The sequence below is a fragment of the Arthrobotrys flagrans genome (genome assembly GCF_004000055.1).
Source record: "Arthrobotrys flagrans strain CBS H-5679 chromosome Unknown unitig_8, whole genome shotgun sequence".
In the NCBI taxonomy this organism is placed as follows: domain Eukaryota; kingdom Fungi; phylum Ascomycota; class Orbiliomycetes; order Orbiliales; family Orbiliaceae; genus Arthrobotrys; species Arthrobotrys flagrans.
In genome coordinates, this window is record NW_027137553.1 from 4,563,511 (window position 1) to 4,590,919 (window position 27,409).

A 27,409-nucleotide genomic window follows, 5' to 3' on the forward strand; every position below is an offset into this window, starting at 1 on the left:
AGGCATGGTTTTGGTTCATCCTCCGAAAGAGGCGGTTCTCCAGCATGCAGGCCCTTGTACGGCGTCAATGCACATAGGGAGCCTAGTCTATATGCCCATCAAATCAGATTGAGTCCAAATACTTCTCTGCATGTATACCATCGAGTTGCAATTCGCGATTACGATTATTCTTCTCGGGGGCGTCGTCGAAATGCAAGCCGTCGACACAGCCCCCATTGTCCGTTCCCGTCCTTTTGGAGACCGCTCGCCGATGATCCGGTGGAGAGTGTCCGATCTTCCACCAGGAGGGATCTGGTTCGATACCCACGCTAACGGATTTGATGATTGTCAGACCCACATATCACGCTCCAGCGGGAAAGCTTATAGCTTGTCCCGGTTCCGCGAAAGAAACAAACCTTCTGAGCATTATCAAAATCTCCCAATGAAGACATATTTGCTACATAGTCGATAATCCACCGGCCTGGAATATCTTTTTAAAAAAGTGAAAAAACTCCCGAGTTGTTTATACAATTCATTGGATATCAGAGTAGATTCGCGCTGATTCTCATATTTTAAAATTAACCTTGGATGTCGTGCAATGTCTTCGCAGCGACGTCATCGGCATTACCCCACCGCACCCTCATGCAACTTCCAGCCAGCAAGAATTAAACCCGGCCCGGCCTACATGAAAGCGAAAGCAAAAGGGAATTTTCATAAGGTTTTCCGCGTAATCCCATCAGCCGTTGTGGTGTGGCGATAATATAACGGTTAATTGTTATACGTCCGCATGCAAGCTTAAGCCACATGCGCTGCTGTGGCACAGACGTAGCAGTTTAAAATACAACACCAACAACGCGATTTCATCCCCAACACAATCTGGCATACGAGACAGGCGATCTCGGATTAATCTCGGACCTCAGATATGCTGCCGAATTCTTGATAGATTAGGCAATGCACTTGTCTTGGAATTACGCATAGTAGGTCTTATATTCGATTAATACCCGAGCCCCAATAAGAAGTCCGTTACTTTGGACCTCGCATGATTTAAACAGTATGATTTAAACAGGCATCTCGATACTCTTAAGAATCATTATCTTATATCCACCCGTATAAGCGCTTATAAGCATATTCGCTACTAATGGATATAATTCCCGAATAAAAATACTTTATATCTACATGGGTATTTACCGTAAAAGCAATTACGATAAACTTCCTGGATATCTGTGCGAACCATATATACATTTCTAGATCGCGGGAAATAGAAAAGGGAAAATTGAAGAAAATCCACAGGTTGTGTGTGTATATCTAAGAGAGAAAAAAAGAAAGGAAGAAAAAGAAAGATAATTGTAACTCCGAAAAGGGATCGGAAAAAAAAAAAAATCCCCATAAAGATATCGTCGCCACAGGTAGACTCAACAGGAATAATCATATCGTTGTATCACATCACGTCATTTCATCGTAAACTCATGAAATACAAAGTACAAACTCCCGCTCTCAGTTCCTAATCATTGCCCGATTAGGGTGGAAGAGCTAGCCTTGCCTAATACCCACCGTATCCACTGTCGTCGCCGCCGCCGTATCCGTATCCATAATCATCGTCATCGGCGGATTCAGTGGTCTGTGGCTTGGAAGACGTGGTGGTAGATGTAGACTTAACGGCCGGTGGAGTTATTGTGCTCGACGAGGTAGTAGCCCCCTTACCGCCTGGAACTGCAGTGGTAGTGGCGGCTGGAAGCCCCGAGGTTGTTGTCTTACATCCACTGTCCGGTGGGGACCAAGTGGTAGTGATTGGGCAGCTGCAGTCATCTGGGCACTGTCCTGGGATGTAAACAGTAGTGGTAACTTGTTCAGAGTTTCCAATACAAGAACATGGGTATTCCCTCTCAACTGTAGCTGTCTTTGTGCACTTATCCATGCAGAGCTTCTTGTTGCAGAGACGGGTGGTCACAGTGATTGTGGTAGATGGCGGGCAGATCAAAATTTGTTCAGAGACAGTGGTGGCTCCCACACCACCTGGGTAAGCTTTGGTGGTGGTTGTGGTGGCGGGCGTGGTAGTCATCTTAGCCGTGGTAGAGCTGGATTTGGTAGTTGTAGTTGTGGATTTAGTAGTTGTCGAGCTGGTGGATTTGACAGTCGTCGAGCCGGCTGTGGCTCCCTTATCACCTGGATTAGCTTCGGTGGTGGTCGTCTTAACCGTAGTAGAGCTAGATTTGGCGGTTGTCGAACTATTAGTGGCTGGCTTGATAGTTGAAGAGCTAGCATTGGAGGTTGCCGTAGTCGCAGCCTTGCTAGCATCCGTGCTGGTCTTGCTCGTGGTGGAGGCAGTGGAAGCCTTGTTCGTGGTTGTGGTGGTCTTGACAGCTGGAGTGCTGGAGGAGGAGGAGGAGGTCTTGGCAGTCGTAGCAGTAGTGGCCTTAGTGGTGGAAGTGGTCTTGACAGCGGGCTTTGTTGTGGTCGCCTCGTCATCATCACCACCATATCCGTAGCCGCCGTAGTCGTCATCATCGTCACCGTATCCATTGCCATTATCGCCGCCGTTTCCACTTCCATTGGTGCCAGTTGGCTTCGAGGAAGAGATCGTACCCGAACTTGTCTTTCCAATCACAGTACCACCAGTTGTGGTCTTGCTGCTAGAGCCGTCTGAACCATCACTGCCGCCACCTGGCTTGGTAGTGGTGTAGCTCTTAGGAGAGGTTGTAGGACCGTTGGAGCCGCTAGAGCCAGACTTCGTAGTCGAGGAGCTAGACTTGGTTGTAGTGCCATTAGAACCACCAGGCTTAGTGGAGGTACCGGTGTTAGAACCACCAGGCCTAGTACTGAAACCGCCCTCATCATCATCATCATCGTCGCCACCGCCGCTACCATTATCACCGCCTGGCTTCGAGGTTGTCGATGAGCCTGGCTTGGTAGAAGTAGACCCATTGGATCCTGGCTTAGTAGAGGTAGAGCCACTAGAGCCGGGTGTGGTAGAAGTCGAACCACTAGATCCAGGCTTAGTAGAACTGTTAGAACCACCAGGCTTAGTGCTGATTCTGCCCTCATCATCACCATCTCCCTCATCGCCGTCACCGCCACTGCCGGATATGGAGGTTTCAGACGAACCCGGCTTGGTAGAAGTTGACCCATTGGATCCCGGTTTAGTTGAAGTAGATCCATTAGATCCTGGCTTAGTAGATGTAGAGCTACTAGATCCAGGCTTAGTAGAGGAAGAACCGTTAGAGCCACCAGGTTTGGTGGAACTAGAGCCAGTGGAGCCACCAGGCCTGGTACTGAACCCGCCCTCGTCATCATCGTCACCGCCGTCGCCACCTCTGTCACCTGGCTTAGATGTAGTGGCAGAATTCGGCTTGGTAGTAGATCCACCAGACCCGGGCTTAGCAGTGGTATAGCCAGATCCAGGCGAGGTAGAGGTAGAGCCGTTCGACCCAGGCTTGGTGGAAGAGCTAGAGCCAGGTTTGGTAGAAGTCTTAACACCTGGTCTAGTACTGAATCCACCTTCATCATCTTCACCGTCATCGCCGCCGCTGCCTGGCTTTGGCGGAGTATAGCCTGGCCTGGTAGCAGAGCTAGACTTGGTGCTAGAACTATTAGAGCCTGGCTTGGTGGAAGTAGAGCCATTGGATCCAGGCGTGGTGGAAGTAGAGCCATTAGAGCCTGGCTTGGTGGATGTGGAGCTATTGGAACCGGGTTTGGTGGAGGTAGAGCTATTGGAACCGGGTTTGGTGGAAGTAGAGCCATTGGATCCAGGCTTGGTGGAAGTAGAGCCACTGGATCCAGGTTTGGTGGAAGTAGAGCCATTGGAGCCTGGCTTGGTGGATGTGGAGCTATTGGATCCAGGCTTGTTGGAAGTAGAGCCATTAGATCCAGGTTTGGTGGAAGTAGAGCCATTGGATCCAGGCTTGGTGGAAGTAGAGCCATTAGATCCAGGTTTGGTGGAAGTAGAGCCATTAGATCCAGGTTTGGTGGAAGTCGAGCCGTTGGACCCAGGCTTGGTAGAACTGGAGCTGCCAGAGCCATTGGAGCCTGGCTTGGTGGATGTGGAGCTACTAGAACCGGGTTTGGTGGAGGTAGAGCCATTGGAGCCTGGCTTGGTGGAAGTAGGGCCATTGGATCCAGGCTTGGTGGAAGTAGAGCCATTGGATCCAGGCTTGGTGGAAGTAGAGCCATTAGATCCAGGTTTAGTGGAAGTCTTAGCACCTGGTCTGGTACTGAATCCACCTTCATCATCATCATCATCGTTGCCGCTGCCTGGCTTCGGTGGAGTATAGCCTGGCCTGGTAGCAGAGCTAGACTTGGTGCTAGAACTATTAGAGCCTGGCTCGGTGGAAGTAGAGCCATTGGGGCTTGGCTCGGTGGAAGTAGAGCCATTGGAGCCTGGCTTGATGGATGTGGAGCCATTAGATCCAGGTTTGGTGGAAGTAGAGCCGTTGGACCCAGGCTTGGTGGAACTGGAGCTGCCAGAGCCGGGTTTGGTAGAGGTCTTGGTGCCTGGCCTAGTACTGAATCCACCCTCATCATCGTCATCACCTCCTCTGTCACTTGGCTTAGATGTAGTGGCGGAATTAGGCTTGGTATTGCCACTTGCTGTAGTGGTGGTAGGTTTCGTTCTAGATTTCGTGGTGCTGGGTTTCGTGTATGGGTTGGAGCCCGATTTCGTAGTTCCGGCATTGCAGAGTGTCCTTGTAACTGGGGTCTTGGTCGTCAAAGTGACTCTCCTGCATGAACTGCCATATTGACACAATGTAGTAACCAGAGAGAGCGTCTCGGTTTTGGTTTCAGTCTTGCAACTGCCACCGCCGGGAGGCTTCTCAGTCATGGCACCGCAGATAGTTGCGGTTCCAGTGTAAGTCTGAACGACAGTTACAAGATGAGTGACCCTCGTCCGTTCGCAGTCACCCCTCCGAGCTGCGGCACCTTGTAAGCCAGAGGCACTGGTGAATTAAGTAACGTTAGCGCCCAGTTTCAAATTGAATATAAAAGTAGCGTACACATTTTAACGTAATTAGAAGCTAGAGATTCACATACCCAGCCAACAAAAGTGCGAGAAGCCATGCATTTGGCTTCATCTTGGGTTATTCCGTTCCCACGCGACCGTGATCCAAAGTATATTGCAATGAATGACTTGAAGTTCGTTCTTAAGTGTAAATGAATGTTATGAGTGTATAGTACTTCCGAAAAAGCACTTCCACGAATTTACCAATAGCAATAACGAGAGACTATCGGTAAAGGTATCACAGAATCACCTGCGATAGAAAAAGAACGGGACGGTGTCAAGCCAGACAGCAAGACATCAAACAACAAGGAACGACAGTCCGACAATGGTCGCGAAAGTCAGCAAGTCATTTTGTTCAGACTCTAGCATCCTTTTATAGAGCCTTTCCCGCCAAAAAGCTCTACTCCGATAGATCTTAGGAACTGAGTGGTTTGGTCTAGATTTGAGGCTAGTCTGGTATATTCCTTTTCCCATTTTTATATTTTGCAATACCATCCAAAGCTTGCGAAGAGGTAATAGCGTGCGTTGTTGAGTTGACATTGTGGTTTCTCGGAACTGCCAAGACCATATTGCGCCTGTCCAACCGACGCGACCGGCTCCACTGCCCTTTTCGCTCCAGCTTTAACCTAAAGGGTCTGCAGTCAACCTTCTCACGCCCAAAGAACAGATTATCGACCATCCAGGCCACCGGGTGGTATATCTCCAATAACCTTTCGTATACCTATAGTTCATGAGGCGTAATGCTCGCTTCTCGAACAAAGTTTTTGGCGAGACAAGGCTACCGGGCCCGATCTTAAGTACCGTTACATTAATTAGCAGCGGCCCAAGAGACCGAAAAGTACTTTAAAAGGCTGTCACATTGTGGTATATAACGAAGAAGCAAAGCCACTGCTTGATCCTCCGCCCGATCATACTTGGCTTCGGCTACCACTGACCTGATTGGCTTACTAAACCGAGCCAGATCTAGAATATCTGCTCATAAGCTTCCGATATTTGCATGCAGATTGCATAAATTTTAAGCTATTCTCCTGGCGCATGTTTTATGCACGCAGGGAAACATTGAAACATTTTTCTCTGGTGGCTCGGTCTATATTACTTCTTTCGCAATCAAATATTGAACACAGGAAGCCATTACCTAACTTAAGCTGTCCCGCGGATCCTTCCGAAAACTGCCTGCTTAATCCACCGGCGTGCGTGTCTCTCCGAGGTTCGTTGATAGTGCAAGTTAGCTGTTGCAGGTTTGAGCGAGTAATGCTCACCTTAAGGAGACTTTAATAATATAGCATTAGAAAGACGGCATCTTGGGAGGTTTAGCCTACGTAGCTGTAGGACTCCAACGCTGGTTTCCATATCAAGGTCCTCCAAACCAGCTAGATCAGATATGCGCCTAGAAACCCACAACTTGTTAACTCCGTATATTGGCAAGCTTCTGTTTTCTTAGCATGAGATAGGCACGCGGGAGGAATATATTATCCTGTTTTGCTGTACACGTGTGCGTGTACGCATGCACTGCATGTACATTTAAAGACGACCATCCCAACTTACCCGGAATTTTGACCTCGTCGAGATGTTGGATTTTGGAGATGTCCCGTGTTGTTCCACAGACCAAGTCTTGGCGGTGGAGGGCAAACCTCAACCTTAAAGCCCCTCCACGTCCATCTACGAACGCAATATAACGATGCGAAAAGTATACTGTGTCATCCCCGAACAAGATACCTAATGAAGGCATGTAAACAGCCCGGCTATATCGGTGTATAGAGGTCATAAGAATACTCGCTACGAACCTACCCCTTCCTTATATATCGAAGCCTTGATCAACCAGCGACTTAAACTCGCCGGCTCGAATCGAACCGGTAACCGATAACCGCAATTCGTCCCTTTGACACAAAACCGCAAGAATGCCACAGGGTAAGTAGGCCGATGTGATCTTGGGGCCTTTTGTTTTTGGTTTTTCGCAAACTCTAAATGGCATATTCCGAGCTAGCAGAACAAGCTAACCTATCTTCAACCGTACTAGTCGACCTTGATTTCTATGCGATCCTGGGTGTCTCGACCTCTGCAACACAGGATGAAATCCGCAAGGCTTACAAAATCCAGTCTCTCAAGACTCATCCTGACAGAGTTCCTGTCAACGATCCTACCCGTTCCGAACGGACCAAGAAGTTCCAGGAAGGTAAATATTTAATTCATAGTTAATTTAACCCCACATTACTGGTGGGCGTTTCCGGGGGCTGCTATATTACTACCAATCCCAAGTTAATACAACTATAACTAATTATCACCATACGTCCAACGAATAGTCCAAGAAGCATACTACACCCTCTCTGACCCCGCGCGTCGCCGTGACTACGATGCCAGTCGGGCATATAACCCACCTCGTGGCTCTCCATCATGGCAGGATAGCCAATTCGGCGATATCTTTGAGGAAATGATGAGAGACGAGGGACTACAAGACGCTGATGACCCAGAAGCGAGGAAGAAGGCAACGGGTCGATTTTATGGAATCATGGGAGGTGTTAGCGGTGCTGCTTTGGGGTTTATCGTTGCAAACTTTCCGGGGATGCTTGGTATGTTGTATATTTGGATGCCTCAGAATTGATCTGTTTGTTTTATGAGTGATTCTAATGCTTTCATAGCTGGCGCCGTCGCAGGAAATCGCCTGGGTGCGGTACGAGACGCCAAGGGGAAATCTGTGTATGAAGTCTTTCAAGAGCTCCCACAGAATGAGAAGGCTAAGGCGAGTTTTCCTGGTTATCCTTAGTTCCGCTATACTACTTACTTACCCGCATATATACTAATGCGACTACCCTGTCTAGCTATTGTCAGATCTTGCCATGAAAATTCTTTCCCAAGTGGTAACGGTCTAGACCGTCGGTTTGCAAGCGCATCGTTGTGTGAAGGTTCTTTGAATTCTTTCATCCTTTTTTTTTTTTTTTTTGGGACCTCTCAAGGCGTTCAGTATACGTTTTTACCCGTGATCGGATGCAAGAGCTCTCGAGCCGGAACTTGAATAATTTACAGTCCCTACCAAACCCTTTACGGCACATCTAGCAATTGATAGAACGAGATTTTCGTATCTTGTGGTTCCGCAAAGCAAGTCAATTGAACAATAGTTTTCATTTTTAGTAGTAAGCCTTTCGCTAAAAAGGATGTATGTCTATATGACATGTCAAAAGCTTTGAAAAGACGGCTGAATGCAGGTAAGTTGGGCATGATAAACAATGTCGTTATGTTATGCTATGAATGAAAACAATACTTCCTCATCAATAAATAACATGGAGGTTCATAAAGAATAAAGGTAAAGGCTAAGATATTTAGATTTTGATTTCGAAGTTCAGAGTGGGCACCCTGATCGAATGTCATGATAGTCAGCACGATTTCGATCAAAAGCGCCCAACTATGATATAGGGTTACCTACTTCCGTCCACCTCGTCATTTCGATATTTCTTCCACTCTTTCATGCGTGGCGATGGCGGCCGCTGATTCACGGTACTCCGCTTCCCTCCGAACCAGGATTCCAGCTCTGGTTCCTTCCCTTCAGCCGCGTCATCCTCGGGCACCCACCTCTCCACAAAGACCCCCAGATTCAAAATATCAATTAATTGTTGCAAGTGCGCAACGTGCTTTTCAATTTCGCCCCCATCCATCCATTTCTCGCCCTTCGGAAACTTGCTCTTCGGCTGCCCCAAATTGGCGGGTGGCTTGTTAGGATCATATCGATGAGGCGTACCATTTCCATAGAACCAGACCTTTTCATCTTTGAAATCCCTCCATACGGTGAGGAGATTATATAAAAACGCAGAGTAAAAGAAAGTTTTATCGGCTTTAACGCGCTCCAGAACGTTGGGCCCAAGCGGAAGGCCAGGCATGAACGGTAGGCTTCGTTCAAGTTCTCCACCTAAATTAACTTTCCTAGGCTCCTTTATACTCATCGCCGGCTTCCAAAAATAATTCTCTCCAAGTGTGTCCGAATCTCTAGGAAATTGTGTCAAATTAGGCATGATCAGACATTGATCGAAGATAGTCTCAAGCAAATCCGGATCCCGAGCGAGATAGTAAGGATGCAATTCGTGGCAAAAGAGAGAATAAGTTGCCATGGACTTTTCCGGAGGGTCTTTTGGCGGTGGCGGAGAATCGTTGATGTTGATTGTGATGCCTTTGAACATATCCCTGCTGAAAGGTATGGGGAAATTGTTTTCATCAACCTCACGATAGTCGGAAAGATTGAAATTTAAAGCTTCATTTCGAGTCTCAGGTACCTGTTCCGCTCGTTTCTGTTTTTCTTCTTCCGGGAGCTCTACCCATTCCTTGTCAACCCATTCATGAGAATCGTCCGAAGCCATCCTCATCGTGAGACTGAACGCTCTAACTAACAGAGCTTCTCTCTCCTTTGCAATCAGCAATTGCACCCAGTCCACGAAGAAAGTAGGCCCTAGGTTTACAAAGGAGAGATAGAGATGCTGTTGCACAGTGAGGGCTTGATGGTAAGTCTTGATGATGGCAATCTCTTCCCATCGCGCTGCAGATGGGTAGTTTTTCTGAAAGTCCTCTGGCGGTTGCCAATGTTTCGGTTTAACCTTGAACTGAAAGTCTCTCTCCTCGGGGTTTCCTTCCGTATTCTCATTGTCCGAGACAGGAGCATTCTTGCCATACCTGGCGTACCGAGTTCTTAAGTAATATTCACCCGTCCGTAGCTGGATTTCTCTCGTCATCGGGTATGAACTCAAAGGCGCATTCTTGGGACGTAAAGGAATCGGACGATGCTTCTCTAGGTGCCTCAAAGAAATCCCATCTTTGTTCACAAAGTCTCCATAAGGTTCTGGCATCGGAACCCCCATGATCTCAAATGGGGTTGCTATGGGTGTCGGTTGTTTTTTCTTGGCGTATAGAAGATTCCATTCAGTTAAATTTAAGTCCAACAATAGTTTCTCTGATAGTTGCAGGTGCATCTCCATTTGATATGATTCCTCCATTCTGATGCTCTGTATGAGTACCCTGAACTTTTCATGAATATTGCGAGTATCCGGCTTGTTATGAATCAAGCCAAGCTGGAGAGCTGGATGAGCCAGCAGCCCTAGTTTATTCATCATGTCGTAGGCGGCATTGGTAATAAATGTTGGCTCTATTACCCGCTGGCTCTCTTCTAGCTTTTTGGCGACCTGGGCTTTGAACTGCTCCTGTATTCGTCTCTTCGCCTCGGTCTTTAAGGCTGCCACCACCTCTGGAGTCTGAAATGATGGCTCTTTTACTAGTTCAGCCTCTGGAACACTCTTGGTTTCTTGGTGGTCGTTCCCGTTCCCCTTCTCGGGGTGAACTGGGCGGCCATGCATGGTGGACGGGCGCGGGACGAACTCCCAGATTTTAAGGTTCTGTTGATCCGATTTAACACTTTTCGTCGGCGTCCTGTCTTTATCATCTTGGGTTTTGTCTGAATGCGAGGCCGGGGTCTCCATTTCAACCCGTTGAGGAAGAACGGAAGGTGTAAACCGAGTATCAGTCTCTGCTCGCTGTTTTGACGGGAACACGAAACCAGAGGTGTCGGCATGCTGGATTCTCTTAGCAAAACTGGAATAGTTTTCCGGTCTATACAGCTGGCGAATTCCTCCTTTGGTATCCAATCGCGCCTTCCCGCGACCAGACAAAAATGGATTTTCCATTTCTTGTGAGCTAGCAAAGGCGCCCCTCTCCTGCATATAACTGTGAACGCTGCAACGGTCATCAAAATCGGACTGAGTATCCCATCCTACTTGACCGTATTGAGAGCCATAACTAGATGATTCAGGATAGCGCTGTCCCTTTGGCCCTATCCATTGTTCTCTCTGCAACGGATCACCCTGTCTCCTCTCTCCCATATACGGCTGGTATTCTTGCGGAGTCTGTCGTTGAAATGCATGGTTTTGTTGGTAAGCGTCGATAGGGCCTTCAGGCGAAAACATAGGGTAGCTCTGAGAGTCAAGTTGGCCTACTGAAGTTTGCTCCATCTGTGATTGGTTTGTATATCGTGGAGTTTCATGGTGGAATGCCTGGTCAAACGGTTCGGGTTCATATTCTCGAGTGTGAAGTCGGTTAGAAGGTTGGTGCTGGTGGAGGGGAGTATAGAACTCTGGTTCGTGTGCCAGAGAAACCGAAGGAGTTGACCTAGGAGAGCCGAAGAAAGGTGATGGAGAATATCGCACGTTATTAGGTGCCGGTATTTCAATCTCGGGATATGATATTCCGAGGTCCGGGGCTATTGGCCGCCATAGCATAGGGCTTGCAATGTGAAGGTTTGATGCAGCTTGGCCGAGGCCTTCATCGTCCCGAGGACCTCCAGTGTAGTTTTGTCGCGTCGACATCTTAGTCGGTAGCTCAGAGCTTGAAGCCTTCACTTCAGTCGAGAGTCAAGGTTGAATGAGTAGAGGAGTCAATAGAAGGAGTGGATTGATGATTTTCAAAAGCTGATGGGTCTCAAAAAAGTGGAGAGAAGACTGGGGACTTGGATGGAATCTTGAATTGACAACATGATGATAGGTGGTTGATGGAGTTATGAAGAGGGATGGAAGCGTAAAAAAGTTGACCAGAAACGTCTTCATAGAAACGGTTGTGGTATTTTGAATACCAGATGTGTTGCATCACTGCCACGCTCAGCCAAAGCGCCTGTAGCTAACTTAGAATGGATGGCACAGTTTATAGAAATTTATGAAATCTTCAGTTAGAATATAAAACGCATATGTAATTTCAATCCTCGGAATCCTATATACATCCTTCATATATATATTTACAGATAAGTATTGAGTACTTGAACAAGTCTCAAATTCCTTTTGTCATCCACGAAAGCAGGCCTTTGGGGAAGCGAAGGGCCTCCAATGTTATTTAGCACCTGCTTCCTGAAGCATATTAATCTCTTACAAGCATTGAGAGTAATAGGCGTTTCCAACTTGGCAAGAGCTTCCAGATTGGCAGCAGGTAGGTCCGGTCCAGCCAATACCACCGCATTGTCCCCACTTGGCAGAGCAGTTGCCGCTGCCGCCACCGTTGTTGTTGTTTGCAGTTGTGGTGGGCTGCGATCCACCAGGAGTAGTAGTTGGCTGGGTGCCGCCGCCAGATCCAACAGTCATAGTAGCAGAACCGCTGCTGAAGTAACCCTCAGTAGCCAAGATCATGTAGTCGAAGCTTGTTCCGAGTTGCAGACCGGCGGCGGCCCAGGCGTCGAAGTGGGCTCCGACATTGACGGATCCAGAGCTTCGCTTGTTCCTTCGAACGGACCAGAATTGCTGGAAGGTCGAAGTTCCATCGATAGATGGCTGGTTGGTTCGGGTGCTGACCAAGATGTCGTAAACACTGCCGTCGACTGTGACGGATCCTTTGTTGGTAGCACCGGAAGATGGGTTGTAGGTACCGAAGTTCTCAACGATGTAGTACTCAATCAACGGGCTCCTGGTCCATCCGTAGATGGCAAGGTAGGAGTTACCGTTTGGATTGTAGTTGCCGGAGTAGGTAACGGTTCTAATAACAGGGAAATTAGCAATTGCCAATATCAATATTGCATTCAGATCATGCATACCGGCGACCACCTGGTCTCCATCCCTTTCCACCGACGAAGTTTCCACCAGATTGCCAGACAACGCTGTATGCGCCACCAGCAAGGTTGGTGTAGGTGACGTCGGCGCCACCGTCAGTCCACCAAGAGTAGTAGTATCCATCGTGGGTACCAGTGGAGCTTGGAGTTCCAGCACGAGGGAAAAGGGATCTGTCGTAAGGAGTAAATCCAGGGGCGGCTAAAGCGCCAATGACTGCAGAGCTAGCTGCGAGAAGAGTAGAGAAAGAGACCATATTGGTTGATTGGTTGGTTGATCAATTGATACCAGCTACTATACTATAGATCTTCTTTGAGGTCGTGATGACTTGCTGAAAAAAAATCTCCATCGAAGGCGTCAACTGACGTCCCTTTTATACATCTTCAAATCCTAGTCCTTCCATTACACTTTCGAACTTCCAGATACAATCGTGATCAGATTAGCAACCCCGGTTCTCCCCCATGTACGGAACAAAGATTGAGCTAGCCAACTGGCGAACTATTCCATTTCTCGGGATATCGTTGTTTGCATTCCGGCGCATTGCGACGGGTTGAGGTGGTTAGTTTTCGACGACTTGCCATGGTACAAGCACTTTTCGTTCCTTTGGGCCAGAATGGGTAATTTGGATAAATGCATAAAAGACAGTCGTTATAATAATATGACATGGTCGCATTAAGCTTCAACACTGGTGTATTTTGCCAAGTCGAAAGTCCGCCTTTCTTCAACTAACAGAGTCTGGAGCGGTTATGTCCAGCAATCGACGGTACGACAGCCGTTTTTCCTGATTAACGTGACGAGTAGGGTCAGGGGTCCTGCTCCAGGTCTTGGCCCGCCAGCTGAAGCTTTTCATTCGACAGGCTTATGCCGCGAATGTTCCAGGGTGCTTAGTAGCGGTTTTAATATGTCGGAAGTTTATTAGGGCTAGTCAAGCAAGTGGGTCGGAAAGTAAATGTAGCCCGACCGCCTAGATGGTCAGTGACGGTTCGAAACGGCTCTTCGAATGAGAATTCAGTGGAGGATATCATGTCTGAGTGCGGTCAGGTTGGGAAACCTCGAATCCATAAAAGCTCATATCATCTACACTAAGTTACTTAACAGAAGATGCCAAATACTGCAAATGAAGCCGCGAGTCCCATTACAATGCCGAAGCAGCTAGACGCCAAGCTCGCTCAAAGTACCCCAGAATCACCAAGCCCAACAGTAGGCCAATATCGGGAGCAGCGGGGTATTTGCCGTACCCCAGGCCTCATCATCCCATATTTGGATCTTTTATAATGGAAACGAAAAAGGGCCGTATTTAGCCAAATATTCAAACCTTCAGGATATCCAGCTTGGATAAAATGCATCTGAGTCTGGGCAATTCTTGGCGATAATCCACAGACTGCGAAGCGGTTAAAACGGAAATATGAGACTGACCACAGATATTTCAATCTGGCTGTATGGATATAATTTATTGTTCAATTGATCAATTCACAAGCTGCATTTCTGGGCCCAAGGATCATATGCACAACATGGTAGCACACGTGTGAATCAGCCGGTTAACGATACCTAGCGAGCCTTCATACCTATTCGCACCCTTTAGCTCTATGCGTACACGTGCCCACGAGTGAAGTTAGATATTAGATTTAATACTACGTTTTAGATGGCATCTGTTGTCGAAAGGTTCGCCAAAGAGAAAAGATTCCCCACACAAATACTTTAGGCTAAATTCATCATAGCGAAAGCTCAAACGATTATATCTTGACTTTTATAATCCCGTCGGACGAGTCGGAAGGGTGATAGCACATCGTTAATAGCCTCTATTAGCCTCAAGCAATTACAACAGGATATGCAATATCAAAAACGATCGGGCTTGAAATTCGGGATGATGCACAGCTCGTAAACGATTTCCATGTTTCTCATGATGCAAGTTTGCACCTCCTGTGAAGCCGCAAGACGGGTACGATTACTTTCTTTCCCGGGATTTCTTTTCAAATAAAACATCTTCATACGAGGGTATCGATGTTATTGCTAGACCTTAATCCCGGTGCCAGATTTAACGATAAAGTTTTAACACAGAGCTACGTACCCAAACGCCTTCTTGAATTCCAAAACACTGTCTGTGCAACAAACACATGTATCGATCCTCCTAGAGAAACCCAGATCATAAACCGTATTTCCTAGTTGATTTCGAATCCTCGGGTCTCACTATACTACCATCAGGAACAACCAAGAAATTTTTATAGGCTATGGTGGTATTTCGAACCAGTATCCGAAATATCCATTACCTATAGCGGTGCGATTATAGAGAAACAGCTGACCAGGGGCTTATGTAATTTTTGAACGCAAAAATCAAATCGACCTGATACAATAGTAGCGAGTCTCCGGGTCGGTTTATCCCATAAACACCCATCTATCAACTTGTTACCCGTCGGCAGCCGCCTATATACCCCAGCCAGGTATAATTTTCTATTTAAATATCCTCGCGATCGGTAGGCGTGCGTACATACATCCGCCACTGAACCATCATTCCATTTAGCCGGAATATCATCAACGCCTCAGCCGTATACTGACAGTACTGCAGTTGAGAAATTCTTTTTCTCTGGTAGCTTAAAATGTGGCAGATTCGACTATAGCCAGACGTATTGAAAGATCTCCTTGAAACATAACGTCAGCAAAGTCGGGAGCTACGATCCGAATCAAAATTTCAAGTTTCCCGTCTTGCCACAAACAAGGCTTGGCAGAACGTTTGGTGGAATGATGTTGCAACCAGTGACTTGGATTGATATCTTGGTAATCCTTGAATTCGTATGACCATTAATGTGTATTTCGATTCCTGTTATTCTTAAGAATTTGTTCCTAGATCCTTAAAAACTCTAGAGGTACGTATGTAAGTACATGTACCTATTCCAACGAAAACTTGGAAACTCTAAGCTATGAGCTATGTCGAACACATACGGCGGTACCAGTATCACATTGCGGAAATAAAACAGCCAAATCGATCACCAGCAGTTACCCCCAACGTTAGCTAACTACTAGGCAGGTAGCCGGATGCCATGTAGCCGCTAGCCTACTTGCGCATGCAGATGGGCACTCCATTTTCGAACCCTGCTTGTGTAACCACACCAACACACAAAATACTACATGAACGTCTTCGTCGCTGCGGTGACCGAGACACTCCAACAGCCAAATTTTGGCAACAGCGAACGGATCCATGGCCGGGCCAGTGATTTTTTGTAGTGGGCATCTAGGTTACGAGATAATTCACATACTTTTCACAAATAGAAAATTGATCGAGTACGAATATTTGTTCTCTCCGTTCGCTTCGAACTGATTCACTAAATCAGCTATATATGTCGTCGTCGTATCCCCGTTTCTTCATAGCGAATGCATCACCAAAAACTAGAAGAAAATTGTTGCATGATAATAAAGAAATAAAAAACGATAAGGTTGAAGAGTCTTATGTCGACGTACTCTTCACATCTCCGTTAACATCAGACGACTTCGTTTGTGTTGACTCTCGTTCCCATTCAAACTCTTCATCAGTGACTACCACGTCCCCGCGATGAGTGGGAGGAGAGGGGGGAGGAGCAGCCGCTTTACAATTCATTCTCAAAACTTCATCGTGCTCTGCAAATTTGGGTTCGCCATTTCCCATCATAACCGCCGTCCTTTTCTTGCAATAATTAACCACATTCGGGATCCCAAACACGCGATCAGGATTCCAACGAAGAACTGAGTTGACACTGGCATTGTCGTCGGCAATAACAAGTTCTTGTAGATGTGCCATTCCATACCAGAGTGAATCAAAGTTAGTTTTGCCAAAGGGGTGGAAATTCAGGCGCTTGGCGGGGACACCAATGTCAGTGAAGCCGCAGCTGGCAAGACCTCGGCGTTCGTTCAAACAAAGATAGTGCGGAAGGTTGTACTGGAACTCCGGAGCCGTACGGGGATCGCGACTACCATCGAGTGGAGGGAGTGGTACTTTATCGTCTTGAAGATAAGGATCAGAGTATTGAACTTGGTTGACGCCAGTTTGATGTACAGTGACGAAGAATGTTGCTTTTGGTGCTTTATCCGAAGGCCCCAATTTCTGTTCAACGCAGCGGAAAAGCAGACGCTTCTCATCCGGCTGGCTAAGGTAGATGTTGAACGTAGAATATTCAGTGTTATCAATACCCAGCATAATTTCAACCCTAGGCCAGTCTTTTATTGGAAGTTCCTCGAAGGGCTTGAATCCCAAATGTTTCGCATACTTGAATAGAAATTTTTGGCAGTAGTAGCACCTCTCCCAGTAAGGTGTCATATCTGCCATATCCGCTAGTACTGTAGGAAACGTTATGATATGGTCGCCGTGCTTCGGCGGGAGAACGGACTTCAACATCCGAAGAAATTCGACAGAGAAAGGAAGTCTTAGAACGCCAACTGTAGTACAGAAAACGTTCACAAAAGTGGTGCTATCCAATTCCCATGGTGAATAGGTCATTTTGTTGAACGGGATGAACGGCCCGATTGGCCAAAGTAGTCTTCGGTTTCGAACGGACATTCTGACTATGGGGGGTGGCGATGGTGCGCGCGGTTTGTATCGTGCTGCTTGAACGATAGCAAGCTTCTTTGAACCTCGTCCATAGTCATGCAGGCTTTGGTTACTGCAGTTCCGTACATGACCTCGGTTGAATTCCACCATGATATTACCATAGTTTCCGTTGCCGGTCTGTCCATAGCTTCCGTTGCCGGTTTGCCCATAGTTCCCGTTACCGGTTTGTCCATAGTTCCCGTTGCTAGTTTGTCCAGTAGTGAACCGATTGAATGGTGCCCCGCCATAAATATTATGATTAACCACATTAGCAACATATCTATTATTGTAGTGTGGAGTAGGCGGTGCAGTGTGACTAGCGGTTCTTTGGAATTGCGGAGGCTTTTTCTGTGTTTGTGGTTGATGAAAGGGGAAATTGCCGCTGGAATACTGCTGGTGCTGGATACGCTGCTGGGGATAAATCTGAGGCGCCGCATACCCAGTGTTAGTGTCAGGTCCTCGCCTAACCTGATTCGAGAAGTTTTGGTGGAATCCATGTAGCTGAGCTTGCTGATGAACTTGATGGGGTTGTTGATTTTGTTGATGATAGACCTGGTAGGATTGCAGGTTTTGGTGATGGACTCGATGGGGTTGTGGAATCTGGGGCCGGATAACTGGATATTGGGATTTTTGGTTGTATGAGGTTTGATTCTGGCCAATCTGATGAGCTGCAGCTGTGGGAGTTTGCATTGGATATCCTTTCTGCATTGGTTGGACGGGTGGTGGTGGGGGGTAGAATTGTCGATTCTCGGCCTTAAACATTCCCCCCTCTGGTTGATAATAGGAATGGGCGTTGGGAGCCTCATACTTCACCCGTTGTATGGAAGGTGCAGATGCAGTGTGTGCGGACTTGTCCGCCATTGTTGATTGGTTGTAGGTGGAGGGGCCCTCTAGAAGCCGTCTATTGAGAACCGCTTGGAGAAAAGCCGGTCCGTTAAGGGAGTTGATCGTTGTAGCTAAGGGAACAGTTTTCGGAGCTGGGGTTATGTTCTCTTGAAGACCATTCTGTCGTGGAGGAACAGCCGGTGAAGAAACACTAGGGTTTCGTCTCTTTCGAGATGTCGACGCCGCTGAGCCTCCTGAGGTTAGACGATGGGGTAAGGGTCTGCCTTCTTCTGGTGCAGTCTTGGTGTTGGAACTCTTATTCCCCTGTGAAGTAGCTTCAGATGCATTTTGTTTCCCTTGTGAACTTAAAGGACGTTAGTGATTGAAACCATATATTATAAATAACTGGACATGATATGGTACCTACCCTAAGTTGCTTGAGTCACTCCTCGTCACCTTATTCGAGTCGACAGAGCCACTTTTGTTGTGTTTAGCCTTCTTATTCCTTTTCCCAGTGCTGGTGGAGTTCTTAACATGCCCAGCTCGTTCGTCTGACCTTTGGACTTTCGTGTCCGCAGATTCTGGTTCGATTGCCGACATATTCTGAGTCTGCTTGAGCTGGCCCGTTTGGGGCTTGTTATTTACCTGTTCTTGGGCAGCAGCTTCCGTCATCTGTGGCTCCCTCTGCCTGCTCTTGTCGTTCTCAGGGACCTTATGGTGAGAAGGACCTGGAGGCTTGGGGCTTTCTGAAGGATCCGACCTATTCTTATTAGCGGCTGACATCAGAGCTGGATCTGAAACCTTCGATACCGGCTCGGTGTCCGTGATCGTATCAAGGCCCCGAGAACTCGTTTCCATCTTTCGTTCTTGAACAACACTCGCTGCCGATGGTGTATTTGCATTCAGTTCCTTTGAAGGGAGAGTATTTTGGCAGGGTGCCTGTGAAATAGAAGGAGGGGAGGTTTCCTTGGAACCGTCTGGGAATACGGGAGTATTCGTGAAGATGGAGTCGCACGAATCGTCGGAGTCTTCCCTAGCGGGCCCCGGCATGGGAGGTTCGATGGGAGCTGAAACTTCCATCTGAGGATGAACCATCTCAGTATCGTTTGTATCCGACTTCCAAGAGATGCCGTGCGACCTCACCATGCCCATCGTGAGCTGGTTCTGAGGAAGATATGAAGCCGTGCCAGATACAAATGGAGGGTCGTAGGCAGGCGGATGAGGATTCTGTAGAGCTGTGGGAAGAAGAACGGTTGTTGAATGAGGATAGTTCTTTGTTGTGTTTCCTTGGTGACCGTAGTGCAGTTGTGTTTGTCGCTGTGGCACGTAATGGTTGGTAGTGGTGTTGCTGGGGGTTAGCGGGGACGCCGAGATACCCCCTCCAACAGTAGTCTCGGTAACCATTCTTGTTCCAATAGCAAGATCATATCGATTAAGGGGCCCTCCTTGACCATAAACATCGCTACCAACCGCCAGTCCGCGAGATTCAGAACCAAAGACTCTGTCTGAGAGATACGAAGAACCTTCTCCACCAGGCGGCGTCCAACCGGCCACCGCCGTGAACGCTTTTTGCCTCGAAGTCCGTGGCCTACGAAAAGAGTGGGAGTTGGATTTCGCTGCATAAGCTCCACCATTGAAGCTACGTCGGGTATGGCCCTTGGGTGGCCGGTTGGGATGTCTTGGCCTCGAGTTAGTCAATCCTAGAATTTCCCCTCGCTGAAAGGCAGCCTGCATCATTAGGCTTATATCTTCCGGTGTCAACTTAGATCGATGGTTTCGGTAGTTAAACATAGTGACAATTCATGCAAGGACAGGAGTCGCTGCGTAAGAAGCCTGAAAAAAGAAGAGTGGAATTATGGCTCGGGAGGAGATCTCTTCTAGATGAAGAGGATGTCAAGTAGACTGATAAAGCCCAGTGTTAATCCGCAGAGACATTGGGATATGGTCTACAAAAGAAAGATGGAGTTGAGTGATTGGAATCAGGATCAGGCTTGGACCGGGCGCGACACTGATAGTTCTTCATCTTATTGGACAGCTGCGCACATAGTCTTGAGCATGTACGGTTTCTCTAGGGCCCTTGAGCCGTACGTTGTTATATGGATTCTACGTTACTATCTCGAGGAAACATGCGAGGGGTGCTATGCCCATAGTCTGTTTGGGGTACGAGACTAGTCTGTTTGAATCATTTTAGGGCCAAACTCTTTATGACTATTTGGATCTGATCAAATGTTTCCTATTCAAGCTCCTCAGAACTTCAGCTGGAGCAGTATATTGGAAGCTCATCTCTCATACTCCCAAGATATTTCCACCAAAAAACTGGGAATATGTTCATCCATTTAACCTTTGCTCTGAAGAATATGCAGTGGTCTATCATTGTTAAGGGTTAGGATACCATTATCCCATGGCGAACTATACCGCTCCAATTAAGCGCACTGTCAAGGCCAGCGTAGCAAGGCACTATGGACCGGTATTCGTCTTGTTTCTAGACGAGTCTCATTCCCAGACGCCGGTTAGCCATTTCTAGACTACAGTCTCCAGAATCTGTGTTGTAATGTTGCATTTTGCACAATCAGGTAAATCTTATCCTGTTTAGGACTCCTTCCTAAATGATTGTGAGGTAGATGGCTTCAGGACTTTTATCTGCTCTTCTTCTATTCTATTATTCCCATGAGAGATGAGCTTGGGCAACTGTGGTGGTGCCAAACCAGATTATTCAAAATCGTCACTTTGTAGAAGCTGGGATAGTATGAGAGACCACAGTCCACTCCTCGATAGCCTGTTGCATGAATCAATATATTCGTATTTCCTATAGATACCACGTTCTACCCCGGCGTAAACCGCACCCGCACACCCATACAATCATGAATTCAAATTATGTCAATATTAGGGAATCGCCTCAATTGTCTCCCAGGATCTTAATCGAGCAGAATGCCCCGCGGTCTGGACGCCAGCATCAAACAATACCTTTAATAAAAAAAGCCCGCCTCCAAATCTGCCTATATACATGGCTATCGCTGGTAATAACTTCTTTTTAACTCCCTTCCAACGAATCCAAACAGTAGTCGAGGTTCTCATTTTATGTCATATTAATCTGCTAGCTCCGTTTGGAACACGTATATGACTTTCGAATAGGCACCTTTTGCCCGTGTCAATGCCTGCATCTGCAGCCGACTTCGGGAACAAGAAATGACCTGTAGTTTTCTTACTGCCAGTAAAGCTAAAACGTATTCGCAAGTACGGGATGGTATCTACCCGCAGTAATCGGCAGCGAGATTGTTGCATTGCTCTGCATGCTGCAGAGCCTGCATGCATTGAATCATCATATGCACGTGAATGCTTAGCCTCAAGATCTAGTGAATACGTGGACTTCGAGGCTATTAAATACTTATACAATGTTCAAGTAGATACTTAAGTCCGAACTCCCGGGGTAAAAAGCAACAACCCCAATCACAACAACAAAGTCACATTCTCCCATGATATTCACCACGCCCAGGCGCCACAGGCCGTCACGACAAGCAGCTTGCGTTGCTGGCGCAAAATACCACACGGTCGAAAGACAACACGTATTCCTCCACATTTTCAAGATACCAAAAAAAAATAATGTGCAAATCCATTGTAAGTACATGTGATGTGACATCGATTCGACGCAGCTCCACGGAACTTTTCCGAGCGGTTCTGGACAACTACTGTAGGATCAACTACTATTTCGAGTACCACAAGCGTCTACAGCGATGCATGGCCCATCTATGGCGAACGGCACATAGACGCCTCGAATTTTCCAACATACAACGGTTGGAACCAAAAAAAAAACTTAAAATCTGCCATGCCTTTTTTGCCGTCCTCGGGCGGTTGCAATTGGGAATTCACCAATCAACTCGTAATGTTATACACCCAACAAGAATAGTAGACTAAATCCCCGCCGATCAGCCGTGCAAAGACGTCGTTCCGGACCCGAGTACTCTAAGTTACGAAAAAGGAAAGCGACCGTCGCGTCGCGGCGGGATCGCGATACGTCGTTAGCTCGCCTCTTTCTTGAATTCAGGTACCACCCGTTACGATGCGGACGGAACGTTAGGAAGAGCTAGTGAGGTTCAAAACTTCCGATCCTAGTACCCCGACTGCCTCGAGACTAGACTACATCTACCACTCTAATATGTAAAGGATTTCCTCGAACATGAGAGTAACCGCCACATATTGCCGTTTGATGGCTTACCCCTGCAGTTCTAGAGCACACCCCTCGAAATGTTCGCATGTTCTTCCTTTTGTTTTTCAAAAAAATCGTGATGGCCTCTGAAACGGCGCTATTAAGGTCTGTTGCATCGACATTTTCGGCTAGTATGCAAGATGTATCGATACATCTTAGAAAGAAAAAAAAGAATATTTTAGGTTTGAAGCATTAAAAGCACACCCGCGAACCTTAGGGAAAAAACTAAAGCAGTTGCACTGTCGGCCCACGATCGTTCGATTCTCGAGTGGGTGCTCAAGTATAACAGCCTACGCGAGTAAGCTTCTGTAGCGTAAGCGAGAATGTTTCTTCCAATAATTGGGGTTATGGCGCAGTGGTAGCGCGTCCGCTTTGCATGCGGAAGGGCAAGGGTTCGATCCCCTTTGACTCCACTTGTGCACTTGATACAACAGCTCGCCCTCCGGCGAACTATATTTTTGTTAACTTTTTTGGTGTTTAGCGGCGACTCGACACGATCGACATTTAGATGGCGCCAGAAGATACAAGGGGGTATGAGAAGAGGAGGTTTTTCTGTCACTTTTGACATTTAACGTCTCTTTTGCTCCTTGTGTTGATCGACCCACAAACAATTTGGCACGGGCTGGTGTTGTCTGTAGTCTGTTCTCGTCACTCCATTGGACGATATCTTGCCTATCTAAAAAGCATATCAGACATAATTATCTATACCACAGAAGGATTATCCTTGTTGGGTGTTCGAGACGAAGTAAGGTGGAGATTCTTAGGAATTATTCTCCTGGGAGATCGCGATATCGCTGACCTAAACTGCTTCTACATAAATAAAAATAGTATGCAAGTGCCGGTTTACCCTGACTGGAGAGGACAGCAGGAAAACACTGCCATCGAATCGCCTCGATCGAAGCAGTGGATCCAAACCTTCGAGCACCGAGTGGGGGCCGTGATAAGTGTAAATGCAATGTAGTCCCCACCGCTATAACACGCTAGAAAGGATCTTAAGAGTTTGCGTTGGAATTGGTATTGAGACAGGAACCTCTCAATTTGAATTAATTCGTGCTTCACTTATATTACCGACGACGTTGTGATATTAGCTATAAGGGAATGGCACGGCCTTGACTGAAACTGGTCATTTTCTCATCCTGATGGGATGCCGGGAAGTGGGGAGCTTGAGGCCCTACTGGTCCTTTCTGATGGATGGATGGCACCGTCCGAACGCGGGCATTGCCACGGATGATACCAGGGCGGTGTAACAAACCAGACGGCTTGCAGCATGATGAACTGCAGGTTGTGAATATGTGACTATCATCTTCATATCCTTCATTTCATTTCACAATAATACTTCTGTACAAGATCCAGTCCCAGAACGAAGTGGACTAAAGAAAAGAACGTGACAACCGTCGTCTCATCATCATATACATACATACAAAGTTAAGTTATCAAAGGACCGGCATAGGGTTTCCATTTTCGCATCTGGTTGACCAATTTCGTCTTTTCGACGCTAAGCTGGATATCCAGTGCCCGCAGCTCTGCAAACTACTTCGCGTATCTTGCGTGGGAACAGGCAGGTCAATTGGGTCCTCCCATAACCCACTGGCTTGGGAATATCAAATTTCGTACCTTTTTCTGAGAATGATTTTTGCTTTTTGGACCAAACATGTTCCAAACCAAAACGTGCAAGGTGGGGCACCATTGCATTTTCACTCAGCGAGGTTGAAGCTTGGGATTTCGTGCCCCAAACATCAAGACCCCCGGCAGGTTTCCCCTTCGGCGACCTCTCAAGTCTCACTAGTTCCAAAACACAAAAAGGTGCACCCGCAAAAAGAGCCGAGATAATGCACCCACGAGCACGTTGATAATGCGAGTGGCCTTCGCGAATTCGATTGACTTGACTGAACAGAAAATTTGTAGCAGACCCCCAACATTGGTACCTGACATTCGCCTCGAAAAGCCTTCTATACAGATATCTTAAAGTTTCAAGCCTGCATGAAGGCAACCGCATCGATGCATATCGAGGAAAAAATTTGTAAAGAATTGAAGAATCGGTGGTCCCAACCCACCAGCTAGAACCCTTACCATCGAATCATTTCACAGATCCAAATCGCGTGCTCACTTAAGATGCTGATTCCTTCATCTTAGCATCAGCTTAATCCTCTCAGATGGATTCGCCCCAACACTAGGGAACGGATCTCTAGCCATTGCACAAAGCCTTCCGTTCACACCAGAAGATTTACATGGGTTTATTTGGAAAGCTTCGCGATTTCCGATTCGCTCTGAGAGGGTTGTGCGCTAAGGCCTCGTTAGAAGCGAATCTCATGCTGAGATGATGATGAGATCTCCGAGGGTTAAACCAAAATGTTTAATTGGATAAGTTGGTATGGGGGCAAAAGGCTGGTTCGATCGCTTGCTATCTTAGGATTCTAGGCTTTGTCGCAAGGCAAATTTCATGAAGCTGAAGATCTCAGTGTTTATTTTTGGAGACAATGTTGTAATTATTCCATCTAGCTACATAAAATTCAAATTCGTGAAAGAAAAAATAAAATAAAATAAAATAAAATAAAATAAAATAAAATAAAATAAGATTTGGTAATGGGCTTGTCATAGAAGAATAAAAAAAAACAAAAGTGTAAATGCAAAATCTCAGAAACGATGAAGTGAAGAAATGTAGAAAGTATCAAAAATGTGTAAAGAGGCCACCGCAAATCGCGAGGAAGAAGAGAAAAGTAAAAGAGGCATGCGCTCCTGCACGAGAATCGAATATACAAATATACGAAGTATTCACATGATGAAATGAAGCGAGCCAAGAAAGAAAAAACTGAAAATGTGAAGATGAAGATGTCAAGTGTAATGCAAAAAATATTTAATTTTCCATTCCGAATACTCCAAAGATTGGATTGTGTAACGCCAGAAAGCAAATTCTTTGTACTCCGATTTGTAAAAAGCTAAAGTCAGATACCACCCAGTATAAAAAAGGATTTCCCAAGCTAAAGAGGCAAAATGTTTAAAGGTCTTGATGAGCCGGTTTCATGTGCAATCGTGATGAGGCATGGTCATGATGGTCGTAAAGGGTACACGATAGTAAATTTACTCATCGGACCTCTTTCTCTTCTTGCGAGACTTCTTGTCGTCCGAAGCCTTGTCCTTGATCTCGCCGGAAGCAGCGGTCATCGAGTCGACAACAATGAAAGGTTGAGGGGAATGCATTGACTCGTCTTCCATAAACTGTGATCCGAGGACTGGGACCTCGCCCTCAGTCAAAACACCAAGGACAACAGCGCCAGTACCATGGATGCGGCTGTGCTGTGTAAGGTTGTCGCTGCGGGAGAACTTCTTTCCGCACTCGCCGCAAGCGAATGGCTTGTCCTCAGTGTGGAGAGATCGGAAGTGTCGCTTCAAGTGCTCCTGTCTGCGGAAACGACGGGTGCAGAGATGGCAGACGAAAGTCTTGGAGGGATCCTCAGTCAAAGACTGCTTGCGTCCTCGTCGGATGACATGTGGGCTGATTGGGTGTCCAACCATGTGCGAGTGCTTATCAGAGCATGGGGAAGATGGCTCAGAGCTAGCAGTGCTATCAATGGAGCCAAACTTGAAGGTTCGCAGTCTGTGTTCCTCGGACATCTCTTCTGGGGTGTCCTCTTTCTTGACCTTTGGGAGCCTTCGTTTTGGAACCTTGGTTGGAGCAACGGAGCCCTGTCGGGATGAGGATGTAGACATGGGTGGGCTTGGGAGTTGCTCATTCTCGGAATCGTCATCGAATCTCATGCGCTTGTTGGAGAATACAGACTCGGAGAAGTTCTGAATGAAGTCGTCTTCGGAGTCACCCAAGTCAGAGAGTTCCTCGTTGTAGTCACCAGCCATGTATGGAGTTGCCTTGGAGGCCAACGGGAGGAAAGACTCGACATTGCCACCAAAGAGGAACTGGTCATCATCACCGCTGAGGGAAGCCATTGGTGGGAAGAGGATGTCTGGCTTAATCTCAACTGGGGTGGGGGACTGAATGGTGAGTTCCCGTGGGTCACAGCAGTCAGACTCGTTGAAGGAATCCTGAGAAGAGCATGGAGAAAGAGCCGGGCAGTGCAAATCATTCAAAGAAATTGATGGTGGTGGGCTAGCATTAGATTTCAAAATCGATGGAGCAACAAGACCGGCTATTAATAAAATGTTAGACATATGTTTTATACATTTTACTGTTCAAAGATTATTTGATACTTACGAGGAAAGTAGTCAGCTGGGGTACCTGGGAGCTGGATATCGGACAAAGATACAGTGGCAATAACGGGCTCCTCAGAGGACCAACCGTGGTTGCTGATTGGAGTAGGCATGACATAAGGAAGGGATGGTGTGCTGACAGCACTGTGTGTCAAAGGAGGAGTAGCAGGGTTGAACAGAAGATCCGTGGTCGCAGACTCGGAGCACATATCACCGTAAGACTCCATTAAAGATGGGGAAGCCGAAGGTGTAATGGTAAGAGGAACACCTCGTCCACCTAGAACCAGCTGAGATGGGAAATGAATTGGAATCGGCGCAAGTAACTGCGGTGAAGCAGAGATGTATGCATTCGGTTGGGCTAAGAAATGACCGTGGTGGCCGTGTTGCTTCTGCTGTCGGCCCTGTGGGTCCGGAGAATAGTAGAGAAAACCAGCGGCCTCCATTGTATCTTATAAATTAAAAGTATAGGGTAAAGGTATAGACGTAGGCGAGGCAAGTAACCTTCCGACGTACACAACTTGTGCCTAAAAGATCATGAAACACTCCGATCAGTATATGGAACTTAACCACTTAGGCAGGTAGACGTCGAAGCACGACACAGTCAAAACAGGCGCAGCAGGTGTCTACCAGGACCAGACTTAGACTTCATGCGGCCGTTCCTACGCATGAAGGGTTCATTGTCCGGCGTGGCCTGCGCTGGCCTGTCGTGGTGTGGGAGATGCAAGGAGCAGGAAAGAGGAAGCACAAGCGAAAGAACTAGAGCATGCGAAGGATGCCCAAATTTAGGCGTGCATGACGACAAGTCGAGACTAAGTCTCCGCGCGAGTCACCTTGCAATGGGTCCTTCTCCACCAGCCTCTCCCGCGCCAGACGAGAGACATGGGATTGGTATGGCGGAGAGCATGGCAAGAAATCTTGAATACCACGATACCCGAGGCGTTCGTTCTTGCATGTTTGATTCATTTCATGCCACCCGAATATATAATTTCCTCGGGATATTGGATTGGGTAACCATCGATGCAACAAACTTACCGCTGACGGATATATCACCGACTCTTGATTGGCTTCCAGAGTCTTTTGAACAAAAAATCCAA

At 47.1% G+C, this 27,409-nt stretch overlaps 6 protein-coding genes across 6 annotated transcripts; 1 reads left to right on the forward strand and 5 right to left on the reverse strand.

The window, feature by feature from the left end:
* Positions 1 to 1,519: 1,519 nt before the first annotated feature.
* Positions 1,520 to 5,045, reverse strand: DFL_007804 (uncharacterized protein; the record flags this gene model as incomplete). Its single annotated transcript, XM_067637446.1, has 2 exons — positions 1,520 to 4,910; positions 5,005 to 5,045. The coding sequence occupies 2 exons, from the start codon at positions 5,043 to 5,045 to the stop codon at positions 1,520 to 1,522; spliced, it is 3,432 nt and encodes a 1,143-aa protein (XP_067488962.1).
* A 1,825-nt stretch (positions 5,046 to 6,870) lies between these two features.
* DFL_007805 (uncharacterized protein) lies at positions 6,871 to 7,839 on the forward strand (the record flags this gene model as incomplete). Its single annotated transcript, XM_067637447.1, has 5 exons — positions 6,871 to 6,880; positions 6,957 to 7,145; positions 7,273 to 7,539; positions 7,609 to 7,709; positions 7,789 to 7,839. 5 exons carry the CDS (start codon positions 6,871 to 6,873, stop codon positions 7,837 to 7,839), a joined length of 618 nt encoding a protein of 205 aa, XP_067488963.1.
* A 543-nt stretch (positions 7,840 to 8,382) lies between these two features.
* Positions 8,383 to 11,307, reverse strand: DFL_007806 (uncharacterized protein; the record flags this gene model as incomplete). Its single annotated transcript, XM_067637448.1, has 1 exon — positions 8,383 to 11,307. One exon carries the CDS (start codon positions 11,305 to 11,307, stop codon positions 8,383 to 8,385), a length of 2,925 nt encoding a protein of 974 aa, XP_067488964.1.
* Positions 11,308 to 11,856: 549 nt separating this feature from the next.
* Positions 11,857 to 12,784, reverse strand: DFL_007807 (uncharacterized protein; the record flags this gene model as incomplete). The annotated part of the gene is made up of 2 exons (XM_067637449.1): positions 11,857 to 12,457; positions 12,516 to 12,784. 2 exons carry the CDS (start codon positions 12,782 to 12,784, stop codon positions 11,857 to 11,859), a joined length of 870 nt encoding a protein of 289 aa, XP_067488965.1.
* A 3,183-nt stretch (positions 12,785 to 15,967) lies between these two features.
* Positions 15,968 to 19,699, reverse strand: DFL_007808 (uncharacterized protein; the record flags this gene model as incomplete). Its single annotated transcript, XM_067637450.1, has 2 exons — positions 15,968 to 18,272; positions 18,336 to 19,699. The coding sequence occupies 2 exons, from the start codon at positions 19,697 to 19,699 to the stop codon at positions 15,968 to 15,970; spliced, it is 3,669 nt and encodes a 1,222-aa protein (XP_067488966.1).
* A 5,491-nt stretch (positions 19,700 to 25,190) lies between these two features.
* Positions 25,191 to 26,758, reverse strand: DFL_007809 (uncharacterized protein; the record flags this gene model as incomplete). Its single annotated transcript, XM_067637451.1, has 2 exons — positions 25,191 to 26,254; positions 26,320 to 26,758. 2 exons carry the CDS (start codon positions 26,756 to 26,758, stop codon positions 25,191 to 25,193), a joined length of 1,503 nt encoding a protein of 500 aa, XP_067488967.1.
* Positions 26,759 to 27,409: the final 651 nt, after the last annotated feature.